Source organism: Copidosoma floridanum, unplaced genomic scaffold (assembly GCF_036245765.1).
Source record: "Copidosoma floridanum isolate Cflo_tuat_1 unplaced genomic scaffold, Cflo_Japanese_pri ptg000009l, whole genome shotgun sequence".
Taxonomy (NCBI): domain Eukaryota; kingdom Metazoa; phylum Arthropoda; class Insecta; order Hymenoptera; family Encyrtidae; genus Copidosoma; species Copidosoma floridanum.
This window is the reverse complement of record NW_028321886.1, coordinates 3,302,853-3,326,651: the sequence shown is the minus strand read 5'-3', so window position 1 is coordinate 3,326,651 and position 23,799 is coordinate 3,302,853. Positions and strand designations below refer to the sequence as shown.

Here is a 23,799-nt window from a genome sequence, read left to right as displayed (position 1 = left end):
TACGATGAAAAACGACATGTTAAAAGACAATGTAAAATGTTGAATGAATAAAGACAGTGTACATACCCATAGTAGGTCAGTACACTATAATGTAAAAAAAAAACATATATATGTATACGAGAGATGCGAGGTCGTCTGTTCGTTTCTGTCTGTTACTACTACTATACGACCACACTCTTTTACCTGCGCTCACCAGAGGTGTATACCTGTATGTTTGGCGGGGCAGCAGTTGCCGGGGTCGTCCCCCCTATGAGTGGGGACGCATATAAAGAGAGGTCCCCACGAGGTCCCGTTCAAACAGTCAGTTGTGGGCCCCACAGGGAATCGACGTAGAGCTCCTTTCTCTCCCCTTTCTCCTATACTCTCATTGTTGCGCCTTCCCTGCGCGTGTGTGTGTGTGTGTGCGGGCACGCGCGCGCGTGTGCAAGGCAACTTTCTACTCTGCTCGTGTATACATACGTACACCGCTGTCCCCACCCACACCCTGCTCTCCTCTTCAATTTGCATTTTATTTTTCCCTTCTTTCTCCCTTTGGCTTCCATTGCACAGTATAAAAAGTGAAAAGTCATTATGAGGAGCGAAATCGTCCTTTGCTGCCTATTCGCGATCGGTAAGTCTAGAACATGTATTTTTTTTTTTTTTTTTTTTTACGAGTGTTTTTTATTAGTATAATTCAGAGGAGAACACGATTGCTCTTTCACAATCGAGATGTGTCTACATACATTGACGGGGACCATCCGTGCACTTATTATTGGTACTGGTATATGGAATTACCTATAATAGTGTTCAAACAGACAATAATATACTTAGTAGTAGTTTAAAAAAAAAAAAAAACTCTGTAGAAGAGCCACTTGCACTCTCTCGCATTTTGCATGTTCAAAGTGAAACGATTGCCATCTCTTGTGCATATATATAAATGGTATGTACTGATAATAAAAGGGGAAAGTCTTGATTTGACTTGGTTGGGAATATATTTGGAAAAAAAAGAAAGAAAAAAAAAAGTATCGTTAACGTGAAAGTTTGTGCATCTCGCGTAAGTATAACTTTCAATGGTTTTGTTCTTCCGTTAGAAATTGGAACTGACAGTACCCCGCGTCTCGAAAACTAGTATGCTTATGCCCACGAAATAGAAGTTGGTATAGTGAATTTAAAAATGTTTTTTTTTTTTTTTTTTCGTTCTATCACGAGCGCGCAACTTGAATAATTTAAACGTGCCCATACCGATGTCGAATATCAGTATGTATATGTATAATATGGAGAATTTTGGAAAACTTATTATGTGTGACATTGCGCCATGTCGAGCTGTCGATTATTGCCTAACGAGTAAAGTAACAGATTAAAAAATGTATGGGAAAAAGCGTACAATTTGCATGGTAATTGTACATATTTATCAAGTATTAAGACCACAAATCGATATTGTACGTGAAATATCTTTGTCCAGTTGAGCTGGCAGAGATACATCGCGTAACAAATAAGTACCGATGGCGCCCCCTCTTCCGAGCAACCGGTCTTGGAGCGGCGAGATTTTTTCTTTCTTTCAACAATATTGTATTTTTCATCGGGAACGGGCGAGCCAGCGAGAGGTGCTTTCTTTCCTTCGCGTCGTCGAGGTCGCCGTTACCGATCGTACGATGTCGAGGTCGCGGCAGGTCTTCGGCTTTGGAGAGACGCTCAGAGAGGAGCTCTGGTTCTTTTCGAGTTTCCCTTTTTTTTTTTTTTTTTTTGTCTCCATAGGTATACCTCTGCGACGAAAATGGCATTGACTCAGAATTATTTTTATCCACTACTTTCTGCCGTTTTCCTTGGTAATGGTGGCTATACCCGATCGGACCGAATTGTGACCGATCGGCAATCGCTGTCCATCTAAATGTTGTACCTGCAGATGCAACATTGTTTCAAGGGTCACTAATCGTCACGTTCAAAGAGTCGCACCTTTGGTTTTTATTTAAATATTACAGAGATATCAACGAGCTATACTATGAAGTTCAACATTCCTGAATTTGTGGTATCAAAATTATAGAAAAAAGAAAAAAAAAAAAAAAATTTCTTACTCGACAAGAGAAAATATATGTAATCGATGTGAGTCTCGATTGAACGACCGATCGCAGTTGTGTAAGTTAACGAAAAATAAACAAAAGAAAACCACAGCAGGTGCAGCCTCGGCACTGAGTCGCAAGGAGGAGGCGGCCGAGATAAACCGGCGCAAAGTCTCGCAGCCCCTGTACACCGTCAGGAAACACCAGACGCAACAGAAACACCAATCACCAAGTGTCGAGGACTCGACCGCGTCCGAGGAGGAGGAGGAGGAGTCGTCGGACTTGTGCCCCGAACCCAATGGCTACTTCCCGGACTCTGAGCAGTGCGACAAGTACTACGACTGCAGGGACGGCAAGCCCACCGAAAAACTCTGCTCTGACGGTCTGGTCTTCAACGACTTCAGTCCACAGCACGAAAAGTGCGACCTACCCTTTGGAATCGACTGCTCGAAGCGCCCGAAGCTCCGTAAGTCCACCTGTTTGTCCACTCGTCGTGTTACATACTTGGTGTGATATTGTATAGAAGGAAAAAAAGAAAAAAAAAACCAATGATAACGAATTGAAACAGAGACGCCACGGCCAATGCCCCACTGTCCGCGATTGCACGGCTACTTTGCGCACAAGGACCCGACCAACTGCAACACCTTTTACTACTGCGTCGAGGGCATGTTCAACATGATAAAGTGCCCCGAGGGTCTGGTGTTTAGTCCCATGACGGGTATATGCACGTGGCCGGACGAGGCCCAAAAGAAGGGCTGCGGCTCGCGGGAGCTGTTCAACTTTACCTGTCCCAGCGTCGACGAGTCGGTGGCAGCCACCCATCCCCGGTATCCCGACGCCGAGGACTGCCAGTACTTTTACGTCTGTATAAACGGCAAGACGCCCAGGCGCAGTGGGTGCAAGCTCGGCCAGGCCTTCGACGAGAAGACCGGCAAGTGCGACTGGGCCCGCAAGATTCCCGAGTGGTGAGAGGCTCTTTGTTTTCTTTTCGCTCAACCGATTGTTATCATTATATTGTTCGTTTACAGCAAGGACTGGTACAAGGACACTTTGACGGACGCGGAGCTCGATGCTCTTGAGAATCCACCGAAGCTAAAGACGAGCGGCTCGAGGAGGAAGGGATCGAAACGCGGACCTGAGCCCAAGACAGAAGAAGAGGAAGAAGAACCTTTCGAAGATTAGGCATTTTTTTTTTTTTTTTTTTTTTTTGTCACTCTCAACTTTGAGAAATCCATCTTGTCCTATACTTCAACCTTATTGAACAGCGGCTGGATATCGACGCGATCGCGGGATTAAGAGGTGCAAAGACTGAAGTTTCCATTACCTCTTTCGTTTCATGTTCTTACGAAGGTGTACAATTGTAATACAAACCTTTTTTTTTTTTTTTTTTTTTTTTTTTATACATGTATAGACACCTAAGATCAGTATCACGTTTGTGTCATGTCATGCGTTAATTTATATACTTAATTATTATCATTACTTTGTTTACGCACTAATTGTCCACATTTGTTAGTCAATGATTGTACAAGGTTCCTAGAAAATGCTGTGCGTTTTCATGGAATTGCAAAAATTTATAACATTATTTTAATGCAGAATGATCACATGTTGTACAAACCCATCGATTGTCCAATAAAAATGACTTAAAAAAAAAAGTAAAATGTGATATTAAGTGCTGCCAGCTTACTCATCTACAATTGAAAAGTACATACGTATTTCGATGAACGATTATTGAAAATACTACACAAATCAATTCGAAAGCGACACTAAAGATGGTAAAATGTATGGAAAAGAAAAATACGATGGAAATAAAGTTTGTGAAAAGTAAAAGTTGTTTTTACCGTCGCTTTTCCGATACTGTACGAGTAAGTAATAGCACTGTGAAATAGTGATGGTATTTTTTTATTTACTTACAGGCTTCTATTGGATAATAGACTCTCGAAAACGTTATCTACTGATAAATATCATGCCGATCCACAGGAAAAAAAAAATTCGTAGATTTATTGTCTTTGTAAATTAGACCAACATTTATTTGGAATACTTTTTTTTTCTGCACATTGAAATATAATATTTAAACGACTTCTTTTTAGTAATTTTAAAAGTTGATCAAAAACACCATTTTTTGATACATCAGAAGCTTCAACGACTCACACCCGTTGGTACATGATTTTAATGATCCTTCATTTTTTGTACATCGTGTAAACGGCATGTAAAAAAAAAATACTTTCTTTGCGGTAAATCAATATTTGCCTCATCAAAAGTCACACAACGTACCAAACACATGTAAGTTTGTCCCAAAAAAATATTTTAAAAACTATACTTAGGGCCACAAAAAACGCTCCGATGAAAAAAAAAAAAAAATGTACATACAATATATACCTATGACACTTGTGCGCTCCGAGTCCCGGAAACGTTTTCTCGACTGGATTTCCCGAGGCGTCTGCAAGCCCTCACACAAGTGAAAATGCAAAAGAAACTTGGATCGGTTCGTCAATCTGTATAAAAAAAGGGGTGATTCTGCTATCCACGTATACGTGTGCAAGCAAGGCCCGAGGAGGAAGAGGAGAAGGAAGAGCGATCGGGAGGGTGGTACACTGATGGAGCCAATATTTACGGTGTGTGCGTGGGTAAGTCCGAAAGTGGGGAAAAGTCGAAGGAGAGACTGGGAAAGGACCAGGTGGAGGAGGTGGGGAGATGACAAGGTATACACCAGCCGGCGGACTGTCCTCGGCTGCAGTTTGGGGAAGACTTGGTGGTACCATTGTATCGCTTACTTCTACTCCGTACATCTCGGGAAGCACAACCAAAGACCCGACGGAGCTGATACTCCAGTGGACACAGTCTCGGTGGTTTTTCTTTAAAAATCTTTTTTTTTTCTATTTTTTTTTTTTTTTTTTTTTTTTTTTTTTTGTATACTGTTGTACGGACATAAGATGACGAAAGCTCGCTTTTCCGTGTTTTGCCTTGTGGCCATCGTCGCAATTGCACGTGAGTATTTTTTCTTCTTTCAAACACGTATTTTCAGGAATCACGAATTATTATATATTAATTTATACATCGCGATCTGGGACTTGACTTTTTTTCTACCGAAACATGTAACAAGTTTTTTTACTCAGTCATTTCTACCAAAACATTTGAAGAATTTATCATTATTGTTATTATTAATTTTTTTTTTCTCACACAAATTATTCTTCCGTACATTATTTGGTATGTTGAAACAGTCCTTGTTTCCAATTTAAAATAACCCTTTTATAGTTTTTAAAATTATTTAATAACGAAAAAGAAAAACCGGCATTTTGTCCCAGCGTTAAAAATCTCTCGTGTAAGCACCACGAAAATCATAAAAGCTACCCGACACGTATGTTTTCCAATAATCGAAATAATTGCTTGTCAGTTTGCACTATTATGACAAAACGTCAAATAACAATGTCAGTTGGCACTCCCATGTATCCCAATCGCGTATACCTGTACTTACACCCAACTTCGAAAGTATCGATCGAAATCGACCAAGTTATAAAGTACACATAATGTACGAGAGTAGTCGAACCGCGGCCCCCCACATACGTATACATGGTTGCACGAATCCGGACGGAGAAAGGAAATTTCGCCAACCCACGTATAAGTGTATATGTAACGCGAGCGCGTCGGAATCTCAAGTCAACGACCCTTTTTTCCTCACCCCCTCCCTCTTACGTGTGTACACACTTAACATACGTATGGCGCGAAAACGCACCTTTGCGTAATAGGCCGTTCATAGGCATCATTAGCCGCAATCGCGAGCACGTAAGGACCCGTTTGTCTTAATTGCCTGGCCCGCGAATCGTTTTCCGCGTTCTCTCGGGATAATTAGTTAGAAACGAGAATAAACGGGTTCACCGATGGCACTTTTCGTTCATTTGAGGGATTGGAAGGAAAAAATCTCGCCCAGAGGATATACTTTTTTGAATTTAATTTCGCAGCAGTAACTTTCCCCGCAACGAATTGATCGAAAAGCGTACGATTTTTAATTTTCACGAATTTCTCTCTTCGATCGTTACCGATCTTTGAAAAAAAAAAAAAAAAAAAAAAAAAAAAAGCCACGTACGCACGCACGCTCGAGCTGGAAGGGGGGGGGCTCGCCCAGTAAACTTTCTAAAGCGTACGTACAAGTAAATGTCAAAACGGGCTTCTCCCGTCCAGGCGCGGCCGAAACTCATGTACGCACGGGGGTTACGTCAAACAATTTCGCGCTAACGGCGACAACAGCTGCTGCCGATGTCGCTTTGAAAAAATCGAAAGCCCAACGAGGCATGAGAAATTCATGGGTCTCACGTCACCCTTTGGGTTTATTATGCCAAATTGGACGCGCGTAGGGTAACATCGTTGTCTCTCGAAAGGAAGAAGCGGACGATGGATCTTTTTTTTTTTTTTTTTTTTCAACCCAAGGGTTCCCGTGTAATTTTTGTTTTTCCATCTTCAATCATCACTCTTTATTTGGATTACTTGTTTAAAAAGTCACGAAAATTATGTTAGCTGCTATGCAGCAGTTTCAAAATCACCAAGGATCGTACGAAAATATCATAAAACCAAATTCTCCGCGTTCGATAATTTATTAACGGGATGTATCGATTACTTTCGCTCTCGCGAGTGAAAGTGAGGCAACCGCGAAGTCAACGTTTCACGTATATGCATATGTATTCAACGAAAGCTCTCATCATTAACATGTTATTTTCACCGACGACGAAGAAAAAAAATAAAAGTAAATTATTGTACATGCAACTCATAAATTTTAATAGAAACGTCATTACCGGTACATATATGCGAGTAACGTATCCATACTATAAACGTATATGGTTAAATAACACTACTTCGCTTCCCTAAAATGCGGAAAGAGGAAACATACGTATTGGAGCGATGGAAGAAAAAAAACCTCCAGTTTCTACTGGAAGCACGCGGAGTAGAAAAATGTGTACGCCCAACGCTGGAATCGATAATAAGCAGATGTGCTCATTCGATATGAATTTTTGTACAAAAAGTAACTTTATGCGCGACAGACGGTGCATTCAACTGTCCAAAGGACGACGGGCAGTTCGAAGATTCGCGCCAGTGCGACAAGTACTACGAGTGCATCGATGGCCTGCCGATCGAGAAGTACTGCCCGGACGGTCTAGTTTTCGACCCGCATATCCGGAAAGTCAACAAGTGCGACCACGTCTTCAACGTTGACTGCGGCGAGCGTCTCGAGCTACGTAAGTCGGCAACGAGCCTTACAAACGCCAATCACTTTGTTGCGCAACTCGCGTCCACTACTTATGCGTGCGCGCGCTTATTATGCGTAATACATAATGGATTTTTGATAACGGCGTTGCGCAGAGCCACCCCAGCCGACGAAGAAGTGTCCGAGGAAGAATGGGTTCTTTGCGCATCCCGAACCCGCGGTTTGCAATGTGTTCTTCAACTGCATCGATGGAGAAGCCGTAGAAGTTACGTGCACCACGGGCTTGCACTTTGATGAATACTCGGGGACGTGCGTGTGGCCCGAGAGCGCGGGACGACAGGTAGTGTATTTTATTTATTTTTTTTTTTTTTCCCACCTCCATACATTAAATATATTTCATACGTACCAGTAGATTCAAATTTGCGACTGTAGATCAACTTGTACAAAGGCACATCATGTAGGAAATATCATCATCAAGTATAGGTACACGAGGACGCTTATTTTTTTTTTACAAATTTAAAATAATTTGTACGTCGATCCTTCACTTTTACTTCTCACTATTTTTCGTCCTTTATTGGGGTTTTTCCGACTTTTCGGAAATTTCATTGTTTTTCTCAGACCAAAATTATAAGAAGTTTATTTTTTATTAAGATAATAGTCAAATTCACCGAGATGTCACTTTTAATGTTTTATTAAAATGTAAGGACATTGAATTTTTTTTTTTTTTTTTTCCTTACAGCTCATAAACACTAAAAATCCATATGATTTGTTCGAAATTCGTTTAGCCCCAAAAATATCGAGGTATAATAAGTGGTTACATCTTTGGACGCCCAAGAAATACACCAAAATAAAACAAAATCACCCGCATGAAATGCAAATTCAGCCCAGCCCCAAAAAAACATATATACACGCGTCAATCTACTTTGTCGTATCATATATTTTGCCAAACAGGACCACGTTCACCTCGAGACAATGAAAGAAGGGAGGGGGAGGTCGCGTAATTTTCGAAAGCGACGCAGCCATGAATAATGCATGCGATAATTCTCGAAAATAGGCAATCGGTATACCGGTCTGCATTCCCTTTGGACGTGCAGCATACGTATAACTTACACACCCGAGTGTCACTATTTTATACACACGTATGCCTTGAAGGAAAAACAAAAGTACAAGTTTTAAATCGCGATGGTGGTAAAGTGAAATGGGCATGTCGCCTTATACTTTCTCGTTTTTCACTCCAATGTCACTCGCAGGGCTGCGGTGCGGTGGACAAAAAACTCATGGACGGCTTTGAGTGCCCGAAGGACGCTGAGCTCAACAGCCACGGCCAAACCGTCGATCACCCCAAGTTCGCCCATCCCGAGGACTGTCGGAAATTTTACGTCTGCCTGAACGGCGTGACGCCTCGCGAGCAGGGCTGCAACGAGGGCACCGTCTACAACGATCGCACCCAGCAGTGCGACGACCCGAAAAATGTTCCCGGATGGTGAGTTTCTTTTTTTTTTTTTTTCACTTCTGTAGTCATTATAGTTTTAATTTATTTATTTGTTTATTTTTTTCTTTGCAGCGAGGACTGGTATCAGGAGGACGAGAAACCGTACAAGAAGCCGTGAGCGTGAGCCACGATGCCGATTTGTCCCGCATCGGGATACCGATTTATTATTAATCCTAGCATCATCACTATCGCTACTTTGAAACATTGTGTGTAACTGTAATTTTAATTGTAATTGTAATATTGTCTCCTCGTTTCCGAGCATCTCCGTCCGCCCCAGTGTGAACCTTTGTTTTTGTCGTTGATTATTATACTCTGACTTTTCCCCTTTCTCTCTTCCTTTTCATGATACATTATACTCTGTACATGTAAATTTTTTGTTTCTTTTTTTTTTTTTTTTTTTTTTTGTATTTTTAATAAACACTTTTAACTCGTACACTGCCTCGCGTGTGTTATTTGTGAGAGGTGTGGATGAATTTTTTCACGCGATCGTGTATTACTTTTGAGAAAAATAATTGGAAATTCTAATGCGAACTGGCTTCAGGAAGTTTTCCAAGCTGTGTCCGAGTGGACAATATTTTGGAACAAAAAGTCCAATCTCGCTAGGATTGAATAAATTGAAATTTCCAAAAGCAACCCCGGAATAAGTTAACGTTTCGCTAATCAACTCGTCCAAAAGGTATACATTATTATACACGACACGAAATTTAATTGGAACCGTTTCGATGCAAAAATAAGCTGTTACCGCATCTTTAATTATTCATGCATGTGGATACGTAAAGGGTAAAAAAATATATATATATATAAATAAATAAAAAAAGGAGAGGAGGGAAATAAACGAGTCTCTCGACTTTGCGCCAAGGATATGGCAATTATCCTGAACGTACATATGTGCACTTCCCTATCGCCAAAAAGACCTTGGCTGCCTGCGCTTGTTCTCCGTGTTTCACACGCACAAAAGGTAAGTGTACCATCATTATACCAATGCTGCAAGAAAGACGGACCGAGGGTATGTATATATATTATGTATATCGAGATAGACAGACGCGCTTTCTCTTATCTCTGTAATCGGTACGTATGGGCACTAGTATATACTCATGCCTGTATCTGCTTGGCCGATTTATTTTTAGACCCTCGTGTAACTTACCTCTCGCACGGCGCCTGGTGCCTAAATAAAATCATTACGCTTTCGATCGGACTGCCCGTCGAGCCTTTGTCCGTTGAATCGGTTACGCTTTCGAGTCTGGCGGTGATCGAGTCTACGAACCTAGCCCGTTTTTTTTTTTTTTTTTTTTTTTTTTGTTCTTTAACGGGTTTTCCGAAAAATATTGTAAATACATACCCACACGTATAGCCCCTGCTGATTTTTTACTCGTGATCATGGGAGGTCTGTCTTTTTTTTTATCTATGCTGATGGTTCCACGAAATCCTAAAATTAAATTATAAAAAAAAAAAGTAATACTAATAATGGACTAGGACCTACTCTTTACTATTCGTAACAGAAAAAATTATTCAATTATAGCATTATTTGTAATGTGTACAATACTTATTTGTTTCACGCAATCTCTTCCGCTTACCGGACTAATCGCTTGATTCAATTTACCACAAAAGATATGAAATTTAATGCAGTATCTATAAGTAGTGGTTGCCCATGATTAAATTCAAATTGGCCCCTTGTAATGTAAAGAGGCCTTCCAAAAATTGTACCTGCTGGGGTGCTGTAGACTCCCCAGTGGTACGAGAAATTAATTGTTTATTAGCGTCAGCAGCAGTACCCTCACTAGACGATCATTGAATACTATGCTCCCGCTAGACAAGGACGGCAAAATAGCGGCGCTGCGTTTCTTATAAGGGGACGTTTCATCGAACTCACTTGCCGACTCGAAATGTTCTTACGTCCATCTGGCAGTTGACGGACAAACTACAATAGCCGCGAGTAAACTTTGGCGGGAAATTTAAAAATTCTCATTTCACGGCACCACTTACAAGTTGTATGATTTCTGCTTTTAATTGAAATTAAAAAAAAAAAATCAATTATAACGTTACATTGGGGAGCTTCGACCATATATGATAATAATAATAATAATAATAATAATAATAATAATAATAATAATAATAACAATAATAATAATAATAATAATAATAATAATAATAATAATAATAATAATGCTACATTATTTTGTAAGACGTAAAAAAATGTTTGAGCTCGCAGTTAATTGCAGACATGTCGTCAGTGGAGTTTTTAAATGTTCAGAGCAAGGAAAACAAATGAAATATAATAATGATGATAAAGAAAAAAGAAAAATACTTTCACTTTTGTAGAAAACACAAATTACCGTAAACTGTCGAGATTCCATTAGCACGTTAGATTGGTCCTTTTCGTCTCGGCCGTCCACGCGCGTCATCGAAACCTGTTTCTCTTTCTCGGGTGGTAGGTTGATTGTTTCTAATAATAGGCGTCAAAAGGCCCAACCGAAAAAAAAAAAAAAAAAAAAAAGGCTGCGGCATTCACGGAGCTCGAAGGAATCTTCGATGGTAAAAAAACACGTACCGATTGCACATTTGGTCGGGGTCACCAGAGAAGGAGCAAAAGAGAAAGAAAGAGAGAGGCGAATTCGGCGAAAGGGGACTCGTAGGCGGGGGTGGCTGCTATATATATACACCAAGAGAGCCCACGTACGTATATGTATATATACATTTATCGCAATACAGGTGGGGGAGTACATATATAAAAGCTGCAGCGGTGGGTTGGTATATGCACGGGAGGGGAAGAAGAAAAGCGCGTGCAGCACGAGAGTCCTCCCGCGCGACACTATACTCGCGTACTACTCACGTATACTCGCGGCAAAACCCATCCGTCAACGTCCTTTTGATAGTAGGATAGCGCGAGACTGTCAACGAACAACCGATCATGAGGTCTTACGTTGTCGTCCTTGTAGCCGTGGTACTTGCGTCGAGCGAGCCGATACTCGGTCAAACGGAGGACGGAGGCTCGAATTTCAGGTGTCCCGAGCCCAAGGGCTTCTTCCCCGATCCCGAGCAGTGCGACGTTTATTACGCCTGCTTCGACAACGTGGCCGAGGAGAGGCTCTGCAAGGACGGTCTCCTGTTCAGGGACGACAATCCGAAGAAGGAGCTCTGCGACATACCGGCCAATGTACAATGTGGCGAGAGAACCGCCCTGCGTGAGTACACACTATTCCTTTTTTTTTTTTTTTTTTTTTTTAATTGTTATACTGTGTGCATTATCTCATTTTTTTTATTTATTCACCATACATGCTTCTTTTTGGTTTATTCCTACGTCATTTAATTGTTCCAAGAGCTGCAGAGATGCATTCGTTGCTTCATTTATTTACGTTTTATGTATATATACATTTTTTTTTTTCTACAAATGCTACATTTGCCCTTATACCTTTAACTTTAATTTAAAATTTCTATGGAAGCACCTTGCATTCATCTTGATGAAAAAAAAAAAAAAAAAAATCGGTATAGGCTCCGTACATGCGCGGTTACCGATACATACCTGTATACGCGCGTTACGTCAGACATTACGGAAGATGATTTGCCCGAGAGAAAGATGCATTGTAATAAATATACTTTTACGGGACAACTCGGGAGCGACGAGCCGATTGCGAGAGAGCCCGCGAGTTGCGAGAGGGAGAGAGAGTATTACATATAGGTTCGAGTTTTGCGAAATCGCTGGATTGAATCTCTCCCTTACGGCGCTCGCCAAGCAACTATGATTGAATGGAAAATTTATTCCGGGTTTGGGTTGTTTGGTTTCTCTTTGTTTTTTTGTTTGTTTTTTTCACAGCGCTGACATTAGAAATTTGGTCGACTTTTTTTTTTTTTTTTCGTATCGCGAGTGAAAGCATTTTCCATCGTTTACCAACACGCGCGTAAAAACTCGAGTCGACCGACAGAGAAACCTATAAATTCTTCCGAATGATTTTTAAAACAAAACAAAATGCAATTAAATCTAACCCAGCATCCGTGTACACAGCACATCGAATAAAAGAGGGAGAGAGAGAGTTTCCAATTGAATAAATCAAGCAGGTAAACGCACGTGGGCTCGATTGCACGTGAACGCCGTGAATTATAAAATCAAAGTCAGTTGGCTCTATGTCTCATGAAATTTTACCAGAACCAAGGAGTTGTATACCGCCCATTAAAAACCCCAAATCGTGCATACATTCGTCCGAGGGAAGCCACACTTTCTCGCCGGCCGTTTCGGTGAGACGCGCGTTCGAGTCGAATTTTTTGTCTTTCTTTCTTTTTCATGAGAACCGGTCCTGCGTCAAGGTTCCTCCCGTTGAAAATCGCCGAGCTCTCTTTCTTCATCCTTGAGCGGCTCCCTTTTTTTTTTTTTTTTTTCCTTGGCTCAAAAATCTGTATATAAATATCGTGAAATGGTTGAAGAAAATTCGGCGTGTTACAGAGGAGCCCCACCCGTCCAAAGGATGTCCACGCGCCAATGGTTACTTCAAACACGAGGACCCGGACGCGTGCGACAAGTTCGTCAACTGCATAGACGGCGTGGCTCAGGTAAAAAAAAAAAAAAAAGTTTAGCGCAACCTCCTGGAAGCGTGGAAAACTAAAGGAAGGGGAAAAAAAAAAAAACAAATTGCAGGCGATGTCGTGCCCACCCGGACTGGTGTACGAGGAGAAGATGTCGAGCTGCGTGTGGCCGACCGACGCGTCACGGCCCTGTCTCGAGGCGAAGCGCGAAGTCCTCGATGACGGCTTCAGCTGCCCGATCGGCGACGCCGTGGGTCCCCAGGGCCGCATCTTGCCCCACCCGACTTACCCGCACGCCGATGACTGCGCCAAATTCTACATCTGCCGGAACGGCATCGTGCCCCAAAAGGGCCAGTGCGAGGAGGGACTCGTTTACAACGAGGAGAACTTTTCGTGCACCGAGCCCGAACTTGTCCCTGGCTGGTAAGCGACAACTTACTTCCTTCTCCTTACATATTTTTTTTTATTCACTCCTGAAGAAACGTTTAAAAAATATTAATACATCGTCATTCAAGCGCATCCATCATAGTTTATAACTACAATACGAGTATAGTTCACATGGCGTGGAAATATTAATTAAAACAACGACTGAGAATTAATTTTATTACGTATACTGCATCGACAATTCAAACATGAAGATACAATTTTTTTTTTTTTTTTTTTTTTTTATCGCGTATTAATAATTCAAAAATTTCAGTATTACAAAAAAGAGGGGGAAAACTGTGCCGGATGAATTACTAGAATTTTACGTATAAATACTAACTTGAGACAACACGTTGCGTCAAAAACAATTGTTTGACAATTTCAAGTAAATTATAACCGAGTAGGATCCAAGTTATTGGCACAGCAATTAAAATGAAAAAAAAGTAGCCCGTTTGAAAAGAACTTATTCTTTATCGATGGATCGTATGGGAAAGAGTTGAAAAATGCTTTTTATTTACCATTTATCACATCACGTAACATTCCTAAATTAAACAAATATGAGACAAATACACATAAAAGTATATACACATGCATGCATTCCAAGAGAGATGATGAATACGTAAATTATGCACTGAGCAGCTGTTACCCTTGTTAAAATTTCAGATAAGTAAATCATGAACGATAACATCACTAAAAAAATCATAATCTTTTGACATTGACAACTCAAAAAAATGTGACTAAGCTTCTTTTTCCTTGGTTACACAATTTATCATTTTCATTTTCTTATATTATTGTATGAAATATAATAATAAGCCTCGACTCTTGAACTAATAATTTATTCATTTATTTCAGTGAGGACTACTACAAAACCAAGAGTAACTGAAGGAGGCGACAAAAGTTCATCCGCAGAGAGGAAAGTGGACGACGTTTACATACATACATTTACGTCGCCGAACCGCTATTGAGAATATTACAAGTATTTTTTATTTTTTTTATTTTTTATTTCACGTGTGCGGCCGATGAGTGCAACGTCACATCGTAAACTATGGTATATTACTTTCACTCTTACTCTCGTCAAGTTATGAAAGATGATATGCTGTCATTTAATTCCTATTCGACTAGATTTATTAACGATCATCATACGTACATGTTGTACCCGCGAGCTGTATTAAAAGGTTTTCTTATTCTTTGATCGAAAAAAAAAAAAAAAAAAAAAAGTTACAGCAAAGTATTACAGTAATCATAGTATACATTATAAGCGTATACAGATACCTACCTCTGTTTTTGCTTTCCCGAGATAATGTTACACAATGTATTTATATAAATTTACCTGTATGCTAACTTAGTCTATGTTATTCTACACCATATTATCGGTAATAACAAAGCATATACATATTATGTGGAACCTATACGGAGAGAGATGTATCGCTTATAAACGAAAAAGGGTACTTAAAAAAAAAAAAAAAAAAAAAAAACTTGAAAAATCTCTCTCTGTTTTGCAAGTGTATATCTACATACGATATATATAGGTACGCGGTAGTGTTCAATATAATACGACTGCTTTCGCAAGCGATCTTTGCACTCTATTGCCACTACCACTGCCAACTAAATACTACACATGTATTATATACGTATACTATTTCGCTCGACTATCTGGAATGCAAAATCGATCCATATATATATATGTTCGTTACAGACTTGGACGGTATGTGTTTGACGTGTAAGTGCTCGGTGAAAGCTGTTGTGAATATATATGTACATTAATGTTACATGTACAAGCTGACTGTACCAGCTTTTTGTCGCAAACACACCGTCTCTCTCGACTTGTATTTGATTGGGCGACGATTTGTATCGAAAAGAAAAAAGAAAAAAAAATCATTGTTCAATATATGAAAAAGCATCCTTTGGATTTCTCAATTTTTCGGTTTTTCTTCTTCTTTTCATCCAAGTTGATTTGCCGTTCGACAAGTGGTATATAATAATTTATGCGACGTCCGCAATAAAATGTCGCTTACATCGAGTTCACTACATGATAATTTAACGATTTATCTCGTATTTACATATATAGTCTTACTCTTGGATCGCATAAATTATCATTTGAGCCAAACGTGAGATGGATAAATTCACAGGATAAGATCAAACTTTTTCCAAAAAAAAAAAAAAAAAAAAAAAAAAACTGTACACCATCAAAAATGAGTATTCAATAAACTTGAAACGCATAAACGTACCTCCATCCGAGCGTATAAACACATATTTTCTCACGCGATGATGCAACTTTCCAAAAATCCCGACGAAAAAAAAGACCTCTTGCAATCCGAAATTTCTCAGCTGAGAAAATACTCCCCTCCCTCTATTGTTCAAGCAATCGCAGATTATCTGAAAAAAAAACGCTCCGGCAGCTGTATCGCCCGAGTTCCCAAGGGCTGAAACCAGCGTATAAATTCCCAGCCAACCCGAGTCTTTCTCCGTCTCGATTTCGTCCGCGAACACCGTACATACGAAATTGAAGGAAGGGAAAAAAAAGGTTTCTCCTTTTCTTCGAGGCCACGGTGTCAACCAATACCACCACTTGTTCATTGTACCCGAGCCTGGGATATCGTAAACCGATACTTACCCACACGCCGAAGACGAGAAGCCAAGGATAGGTACAAACATACGTACACAGAGTCGAGCGATTGCTAAAAGGTGGGGTCGGCCGGTCAATCAGGGATACAGGTAAGCAGGTACGTTGGAACACGCGGACCTCCTCTCCGTGGGTGAAGGGGATAAGGTGGAAGCGATCGACGCGGTAAAAGCGACCGGGAGATCGAGCGAGCGGGACGGAGCAAAGTTAGCGAGGCCGCGCTTGCCGTGTACCGCTGCTGGGTTGGCTATGTTACACCTCGCTCTTAATTCAGTATTCGAGAATCGAGCCGCGAACACCGGAACAACCATGAGCCGGTGCCTCTATCTGCTGCCTTTGGGCCTCGTCGCCACTGCGATGATCGGTAAGCTCGTCTTTTCTTTTGTTTACTACTACATGTGCAAGTTTCGCCTGTACTGCTTGCTTTTTTTTTTCACTACCGGTCGCTCGATTACCCCAAAATTGAAGGTTTAAAAAAAAAAAAAAGAGAGAAATCTTTTTTGGCGATCGGTTCAACGATACACCTATAATAAGAGGTCCCGAATAACGTTAACAAAACCACACGTAATGGCTCGACGAGTGAAAGTATCGGCCCTCGCGCGGTGCATATTATATGTGTTATATACACACTGTATCTTAGACACCACTGTGCTTCGTTCCATTGTTCCAAGTATCTCCGATCGGTCGATTTTTTCAAGTTCACCGATAAATATTGATAAAAACTCGAATAATTCATATTCAAGAGACAGTGTTTTCCTCAATATCCAACAGAATTTCGTACTCATCGTCGGTTACGCACTTGTGAGCGCAACACCTGATTAACCATCGTTCATTCGTACGCGCGTACACGCGAGGTCATGGTGCTTTCACCGCACCATACGGTTTCTCCGTTCTGTGCACTGATTTTCGGGCTCGCTCTTTGTTCACCTTTGCTACATAGTGAGCATTTGTTGTTTCTTGGTTTCAAAAATAGTAAATTACATCGGCAATTGATATTACAACTGTTTTGTACGAACTGGAGAAAATGTCGCCACGGATCTCCTGTGAAAAGAAAAAATCGGCATACCCGAGATATAGCGGCAACCGATTTTCAGATGAGAGATACAAAAAATCATCGGTATTTACGCACCCCCTGTGTACTTAACGTAGCCACGAAATAAAAGATGCTTGAATGTCCTCGTGAATAATTCATGCGCACCCGATCGCACGTATAGGTATGTGCACCCTGCCGTGTCGCACATTGTACGTAGAATCGACAGATATCCATCACTCGTTGCATACCACCAGCGGCTGATTGGCATTCGCGCCTATGTACAATTCAAAAGCATCACCGCGGCATTCACGACTTTTTTTCTCTCCCTTTTAGAATACGTTATACTTGAGGGCTGTTTGTCATTCAAGTAGCAGAGTAGCTTCCTCGCCGTTTTCCTTGACGCGTATTCGCGCCACCGATGGACGCGGGGCTGTCCCGATAACGGGCTCTGCTATTTTATTGAATACCCACACGCACACACGTATCGCGCAGTCTTGGAACAAAAGTGCCGATCGCATGCCGATTTCCAATAAATTTATGCCAGAGTACCTATACGCGCTAGACGGAGTAAAATAATAATAACAGACAAACCGGATTAGCGACTCTGTGTTGGACAAAAGCTCTTCGATGGCGTTTAAACAACCACTTGTCTCGGCAATTATCTCGTTCTCGCGCACAATTATTCATCGGAAATTCATATTCCCCCCCCCCTTCGATCGAAACTCGTTTTGCTTTAATCTACGCTCGAGCGATTGGCGTATAGGTGATTGCAAATGTTGCTTTTCCACGTCAACAATAATGAATTTGTGGGAAAAAAAAAAATCACAGTCCAAGCCGTGCCACTGCTCGACGGACTGGCGCCCCGTTGCCCGGAGGAGTACGGCGAACAAGCGTACCCGCACCCTGAGGACTGCAACTCGTTCTTCCTGTGCGTGAACGGCACCTTGTCTCTCGAGCGCTGCGAGAACGGACTGCTCTTCGACGGCCGCGGTGGAGCGGTGCACAACCACTGCAACTACAATTGGGCCGTCGATTGCGGCAAACGACCGGCCGATCGTGAGTCTTTTTTTAAAATTTATTTTCCACTTTTTCGGCAAAGCACGATAAACACGTAACGATCGGTTGTCCAGTGACGCCTCTGAGCACACCCGGTTGCGAGTACCAGTTCGGCATCTACCCGGGCCACGAGGCTTGCAGCACGACCTTCATCAAGTGCGCCTACGGCGAGCCCCTCGAGACCCACTGCGACGCGGGCCTCGTTTACGACGACAAGAGCCACTCCTGCATCTGGCCCGACCAGCTTCTCGAGTACTGCAACCCTGCGGAGGTCGTTGGCTTCAAATGCCCCCACAAGCCGCCCAACGCCGCGGCCGCCAGGTTCTGGCCCTACCCGAGGTTCGCCTTTTTTTTGCCCCCTTTTTTTCCAAACCAACGAGTAATCGTCGTTGTTGTTGCAAAGGTTCCCCGTGCCCGGTGACTGCGGACGTCTGATTACCTGCGTGAATTATCATCCTCGGCTCATCACCTGCGGCGAGGACAAGCTCTTCGACAAGGAGACTCTGACCTGCTTGGAGAAGGACGAGCTTCCCCACTGGTGAGACAATCATATCACATATATACGTAATGTGCGGCGTGTCGAGTTTCGACACTCTCTCTCTCTCTCACGGGTTGCCCCCTAGGAGGGAAAGTTGTTGTTGTTTTGACGATCGTTATCTTTTTTTTTTTTTTTCCATTTCAGCGCATAAAAAAAGGATGTGACGACAGCTTGATGAAGGAAACTCCGAGTGAGACGGAATAAAGTGCCTTGCATTGTGGCCGTGTTTTGTCCATGCGCAGGTGAAGGACCATGCGTGTGGAGGTCGTTTTTGTTAATTTTTTTTACAAATTTTAGTACAATCTTTTTTTTTTTTTTTTCACCGCGAATAAACGTTTTGGCCGAAATTTCAGAGGAATATTGTTTTCTTGTAATGTACAATAAAAGAATAAATAATTTTTTTTCAAATTTTGATTCCAATGAACCTGTTGTTGATGTGGTTGGTACATATAATTTAAGTGGTTCAAGTAGGCAGGGGTGATGAGGAATACATGGAGCCAACGAATGAAAACAGAACCATTGTAAATCGGGAAAAAATAACTTATTTAATTTCTTACAAATCGATGTACAAAAATTCAAGAAACAACTCTTTTTTTCGGCTACTGCTTGCTTGCTCATCGTGAAAAACACAAGCTGTTAACAGACCACCTGCAGTCCGTCCTCAAATTTTTCCAAATGCGAATCTTAATTTGTTCAAAACAAAGTTCACTTTTATCTTCCAACCATATCACTTAAAGATAAAGGAATACACTGATATACGTGTAATATATGTTATATATAAAAAAAATACATATTATAACGAAACATTACAGGGTCACAATTGTCTACACATGTGTGAATGTTCAAGTGTGGCGTGCGTTAATTTATAACTAAAAGTCATGAAATCGCATGAATTGATGGCTTTTGTCGTTCGAGTGTGTAAAAAAAGCGAGAGAAGGATAAAAATCAGAAATAAGGATACAAAAAGGCAACGAGTACAGAGAGCTCAATAAAAAAATTACAATTGCGTATCATCCGAGTGCCAACTTTGAGCTCTGCACAATGAAGTTAAAAAAGAGAAAAAAATTAAATGGTAACAAAGATGACTTCCAAGTCGCTTGGTAGTGTAGTCCCGACACTTGTACGTTTTTTGGGCTCCACAGGAATTCTAAATGGAAAATTTTCGAAATTTCCGCACAGAGCATTATTTACCTTGAATTTCCTTGTCTTTTTACATGGGGTTCATAATAAAAAGAAAAATGTTAAAACAAAAAAAAAAAAATTATCATTTGGTAAAAAAACCTTATCTCTTGACGATATCAGTTACTTCGTACCGGGTGTGAAAAATTACGTGAGAATACGTGTGTACAATGTGATATTATACGTAATGCGCGTGCGAAAGCAGAGATAAACATATACTAGGACATGGTTTCGCAACATCAATTCCTCTTTCTTACCGAAGTATCATAGGTACACGTTAAAGCTACGAAATATAAGTAGAACGAATAAGAGAGAGGGAAGAAAAAAAAAAAAATAGGAATACCAATATAATAACGATGGTAGGTGTGTAGGTATAGGTATCGTCGCGTCACGTTCTCGCAGTCGCTCTACAAGTGTACGTAATATGGAACTGCCTCGGTACATTTTGTATGAAAAAAAAAAAAAAAAAAAAAAAAGAATAAAAGAAACTCAGTAGTGTATGATACGGAGAGGTGGGTGGTTCAGTTCCTGGTCCTTCCTTGCTGCTGCTGCTGTTGTTGTTGGGCTCTCGTGAGCTGCAGGGGAATGGCACCCTGTGGCAGGGACGCCACCCCAGGGGGTAAGTTCTCCTCCTCGGGCTCTTGCTCGTTGCGGTTCTCGGGTAGGTCGCCCTCGAGGTTGGGCGGAGTCGTCGGCACGTCGCAGTCCTCGGTTGGCGGGACGACGCAGCGCAGAGAGCGCTTGTCGAACACCAGCATGGCCGGGCAACGCTGGAGCCGGGGGTAGCCGCCTTGGCACTGCCAGTAGCGGTTGCACGACTTGCCCAGTGGAACGTTACCGTTCGCGTCGTCGTTGCAGAGAGCTACGATTTTTGTTTGTTTGTTTTGTTCGTGTTTTTCATTTGACAATCAACAAATTGGTGCTTGGTCCAAGGAGCAAACAACTCACGGTGCTTCTGGCATCCCTCGACGTTCTCGGGCCAATCGCAGGAGCGCGCCCGTTCGTTGTAGAGTAGGCCGCCAATGCACAGCTGTTCGGTGGCGGTGCCGTTCCAGCAGGTCCAGTACCTCGTGCAGCTGGTCTCGTGTCCGAAGATGCCGTAGAGCCAGTCACAGTGCTCGGCGCCGATCGGCGGGTTAGCTTGGCGCTTGCCGTCGCAGTAATTGGCGCGCCATGGGTAGTCGCAGCCTTCGGTGACCCCCCGGTGCTTGCCGGCAAATACCAAACCGTTCGGACAGTCGAAGAGCTCCGGGCGACCGCTCACGCACTCCCAGTAGCGGTCGCAGTACTCCACGTCGCCGACGACCCGGGACTTTGTCTGGCAGGGGTCCTCCTGCTGCTGCTTCTGGCCCAGCGACTCTGCCCGAGGAAGAAGAAACACACGTGTACAATTAACATTTTTTTTTTTTCTTTCTTCTTTTAGAAAATAATCTTTCATCGATTCAATCATGCGGGGTCATTCAATCATTGAGGTGATACTTTGCTCCGGTACTACCAAAATCATTGTGACTACGGTCTGAGATCTCTTTTTTTTTTTTTTTTTTTTTCAATTATTATCATTTCCCCAAATGGCCACTATAAATGAGACCACCACGCGAGTCGGTAGGTATATTTTAACACCAACATTTCCTACAGCCTCCACGTGCGCTCGTACTGGAAATACCAACTGCAAAATATAATATGCGTTAGCCGGAGAGTTGCGAAAGGCAGCTGTACCCGGCGGAGCTTTGCTTGCAGACTTACATAAATATAAATATATAGGTACAACACAATACTTTGAGATCGCGAAATAATGCGAGAAACTCGTTTTTTTTCAGCATTTCTCGAGACATACACCTATATATTGTACGTAGGCCTCCATCAACGGGAAGGCAATCACACACATCCAACGGGTTTCCCTCTTACAGCGTCGTCTACGAGCTAGACAGAGTATATAGGTATAGTATATATAAGTATAACTCGGGGCACACGTAAACTCGCGGTCGCGAGACTGTACAGTTGGGCATCACGTGCTTTTTCACAACTAGATCTTATTTCGCTGAAACGTTGCGGGGTCCCGCTCGCGCTTCCGCACGCCATGCACATTGTAATTTTGCAATTTCACACGTGAGGCGCGTCTCTTTTACCCGACAACGAGAGTAGCGGGAACAAAGCGAGTAGAGAGAGGATGAGACAGAGAGGCGCGGAAACGGCCTACCCCCTCTGTTTAGACTGCACCACGTGGGCTTTCGATTTTCCCCGAAATCATGGAACAAAGTTCCCTTTCTCTCTCTCTTTCCGCCAGTATATGGTGCAGATGCTTCTCGAAAGTCTAAGATAACACGTACAAAAGTGACGTTACGGAATACAATGAGTAATTATAAAATAAAACCTCCCGCGTCTACGACTCGCTTCAGGAATTTCCATCCAACAATGCACCATCACCGACACGCTTTCATCTTCCAAAGAATGATGAAAAAACACCAGCTACACGCAGATATTTGGCTATGCAAACGGAAGCATCATCATCCCACCCACTGATCTTTTATTTATACAATAATCACGTTGATCCAATGAAACGCCGACCCGTGCTCTTTGCGTTTTACATCCGGTCGAGATCCATCTTTTATTTCCTCTTCCCCCATATATTTATACCTATTGCCCGTGTCCGACCATACTCGGCTGTCTCTAAAACTTGGAACACAACCAGGTGTACGTACGGAGTTGATCGCGGCAACAACCAGACTCCGAACAATCCCACGGCGTTTCGTCATTTGCCTCTTTAGCAAAGCAAACAATGAACATTGACATCGTCACGATCGAAGCACCCACGGCGTGTAAAATAACTCATTACAATACATTGCGCATTATGGGCACCCTCTTTCGTCACAATTGACCGCGGCTCTTTCGATCAATTAAGATATTACCAACTGATCCTAGAAATACAATGGAATGGCTACATAGTATATGCACAGCTGGTCGCCGATCGCGCATTTTTTCCCCTCAATTAACCAAAAAGTAGGTAAGTATTAACACCCAAGAGGTGCAACGGTACAGGGCAGAGACAACAGGTGAGAGGTGTCGAGCGCTCCCATATACCTATGATGCTGGGCTCACGTAAAATGTAAAAGGAAATTAGGAAAAAAAAAAGAGGGAAAGAGAACTCATAGAAAAGCGCTCGTTACTACCTGCATTTATAACACATGTGCCTATATATAATATGTACACGTATACAAAATGCCCATCTAAGTGAAAGCGTGTACTCTCTCTCGGCGTCGCGTCGGCAGCCTTGACTTGCAACCTTCACACCGCGGGTTTTGTACACGCGTGTATAATTAAACAACTCTCACCCATCTACGCTTATTAATTTTTATCTGCAACGAAAAAAAGGAAAAAAAAAGCCTGTGCTATGTTTTTATTTCGAACGCTCGCTCTCTTTATCCATTAGCGTCACTGTTGCACCGAGCCCCTCATTATATTTTCCCATCCGTAGGGACGATCGAGAAACGTTGGTATATCCATTGCGTGGGTGGCTGGAACGCAAGATCCATTATTACTGCAGCCGCCGCCAAAGGTTGGTGCTCACGTACATGGATTCTATTGTTATTATCACTATATTCGCTGGTCGTAAGGTATAAGCGGGAAAAATCATCCCACCCGTGATTTATCGTATAGCACGTACTTGAACTGTTTATCCCACGTTCATCGCTGTCGCTTTCGTTGTTTATGCG

General features: G+C 42.1%; 5 protein-coding genes and 1 non-coding gene across 6 annotated transcripts; 4 read left to right on the top strand and 2 right to left on the bottom strand.

The window, feature by feature from the left end:
• The first annotated feature begins 570 nt into the window (after positions 1 to 570).
• Cpap3-b (cuticular protein analogous to peritrophins 3-B) lies at positions 571 to 3,218 on the top strand. The gene is made up of 4 exons (XM_014358234.2): positions 571 to 610; positions 2,152 to 2,502; positions 2,605 to 3,001; positions 3,065 to 3,218. The coding sequence occupies exons 1-4, from the start codon at positions 571 to 573 to the stop codon at positions 3,216 to 3,218; spliced, it is 942 nt and encodes a 313-aa protein (XP_014213720.2).
• Positions 3,219 to 6,926: 3,708 nt separating this feature from the next.
• Positions 6,927 to 8,840, top strand: LOC106643203 (protein obstructor-E). The gene is made up of 5 exons (XM_089589730.1): positions 6,927 to 6,981; positions 7,049 to 7,261; positions 7,386 to 7,570; positions 8,481 to 8,713; positions 8,795 to 8,840. Exons 1-5 carry the CDS (start codon positions 6,927 to 6,929, stop codon positions 8,838 to 8,840), a joined length of 732 nt encoding a protein of 243 aa, XP_089445856.1.
• Positions 8,841 to 10,409: 1,569 nt separating this feature from the next.
• Positions 10,410 to 10,543, bottom strand: LOC111643030 (U4atac minor spliceosomal RNA). Its single transcript, XR_002759633.2, has one exon. It is a non-coding gene; the product is annotated as a U4atac minor spliceosomal RNA (small nuclear RNA).
• A 1,087-nt stretch (positions 10,544 to 11,630) lies between these two features.
• On the top strand, positions 11,631 to 14,543 carry LOC106643204 (protein obstructor-E). The gene is made up of 4 exons (XM_014358236.2): positions 11,631 to 11,904; positions 13,158 to 13,264; positions 13,350 to 13,660; positions 14,513 to 14,543. Exons 1-4 carry the CDS (start codon positions 11,631 to 11,633, stop codon positions 14,541 to 14,543), a joined length of 723 nt encoding a protein of 240 aa, XP_014213722.2.
• Positions 14,544 to 16,592: 2,049 nt separating this feature from the next.
• Positions 16,593 to 18,914, top strand: Cpap3-d (cuticular protein analogous to peritrophins 3-D). The gene is made up of 4 exons (XM_089589729.1): positions 16,593 to 16,647; positions 18,145 to 18,372; positions 18,447 to 18,711; positions 18,776 to 18,914. The coding sequence occupies exons 1-4, from the start codon at positions 16,593 to 16,595 to the stop codon at positions 18,912 to 18,914; spliced, it is 687 nt and encodes a 228-aa protein (XP_089445855.1).
• A 1,193-nt stretch (positions 18,915 to 20,107) lies between these two features.
• On the bottom strand, positions 20,108 to 21,593 carry LOC106643206 (protein obstructor-E). Its single transcript, XM_014358239.2, has 3 exons — positions 21,569 to 21,593; positions 21,038 to 21,448; positions 20,108 to 20,951 (listed from the first exon to the last, which is right to left on the bottom strand). The coding sequence occupies exons 1-3, from the start codon at positions 21,591 to 21,593 to the stop codon at positions 20,611 to 20,613; spliced, it is 777 nt and encodes a 258-aa protein (XP_014213725.2). The 3' UTR covers positions 20,108 to 20,610.
• Between the last annotated feature and the right edge of the window lie 2,206 nt (positions 21,594 to 23,799).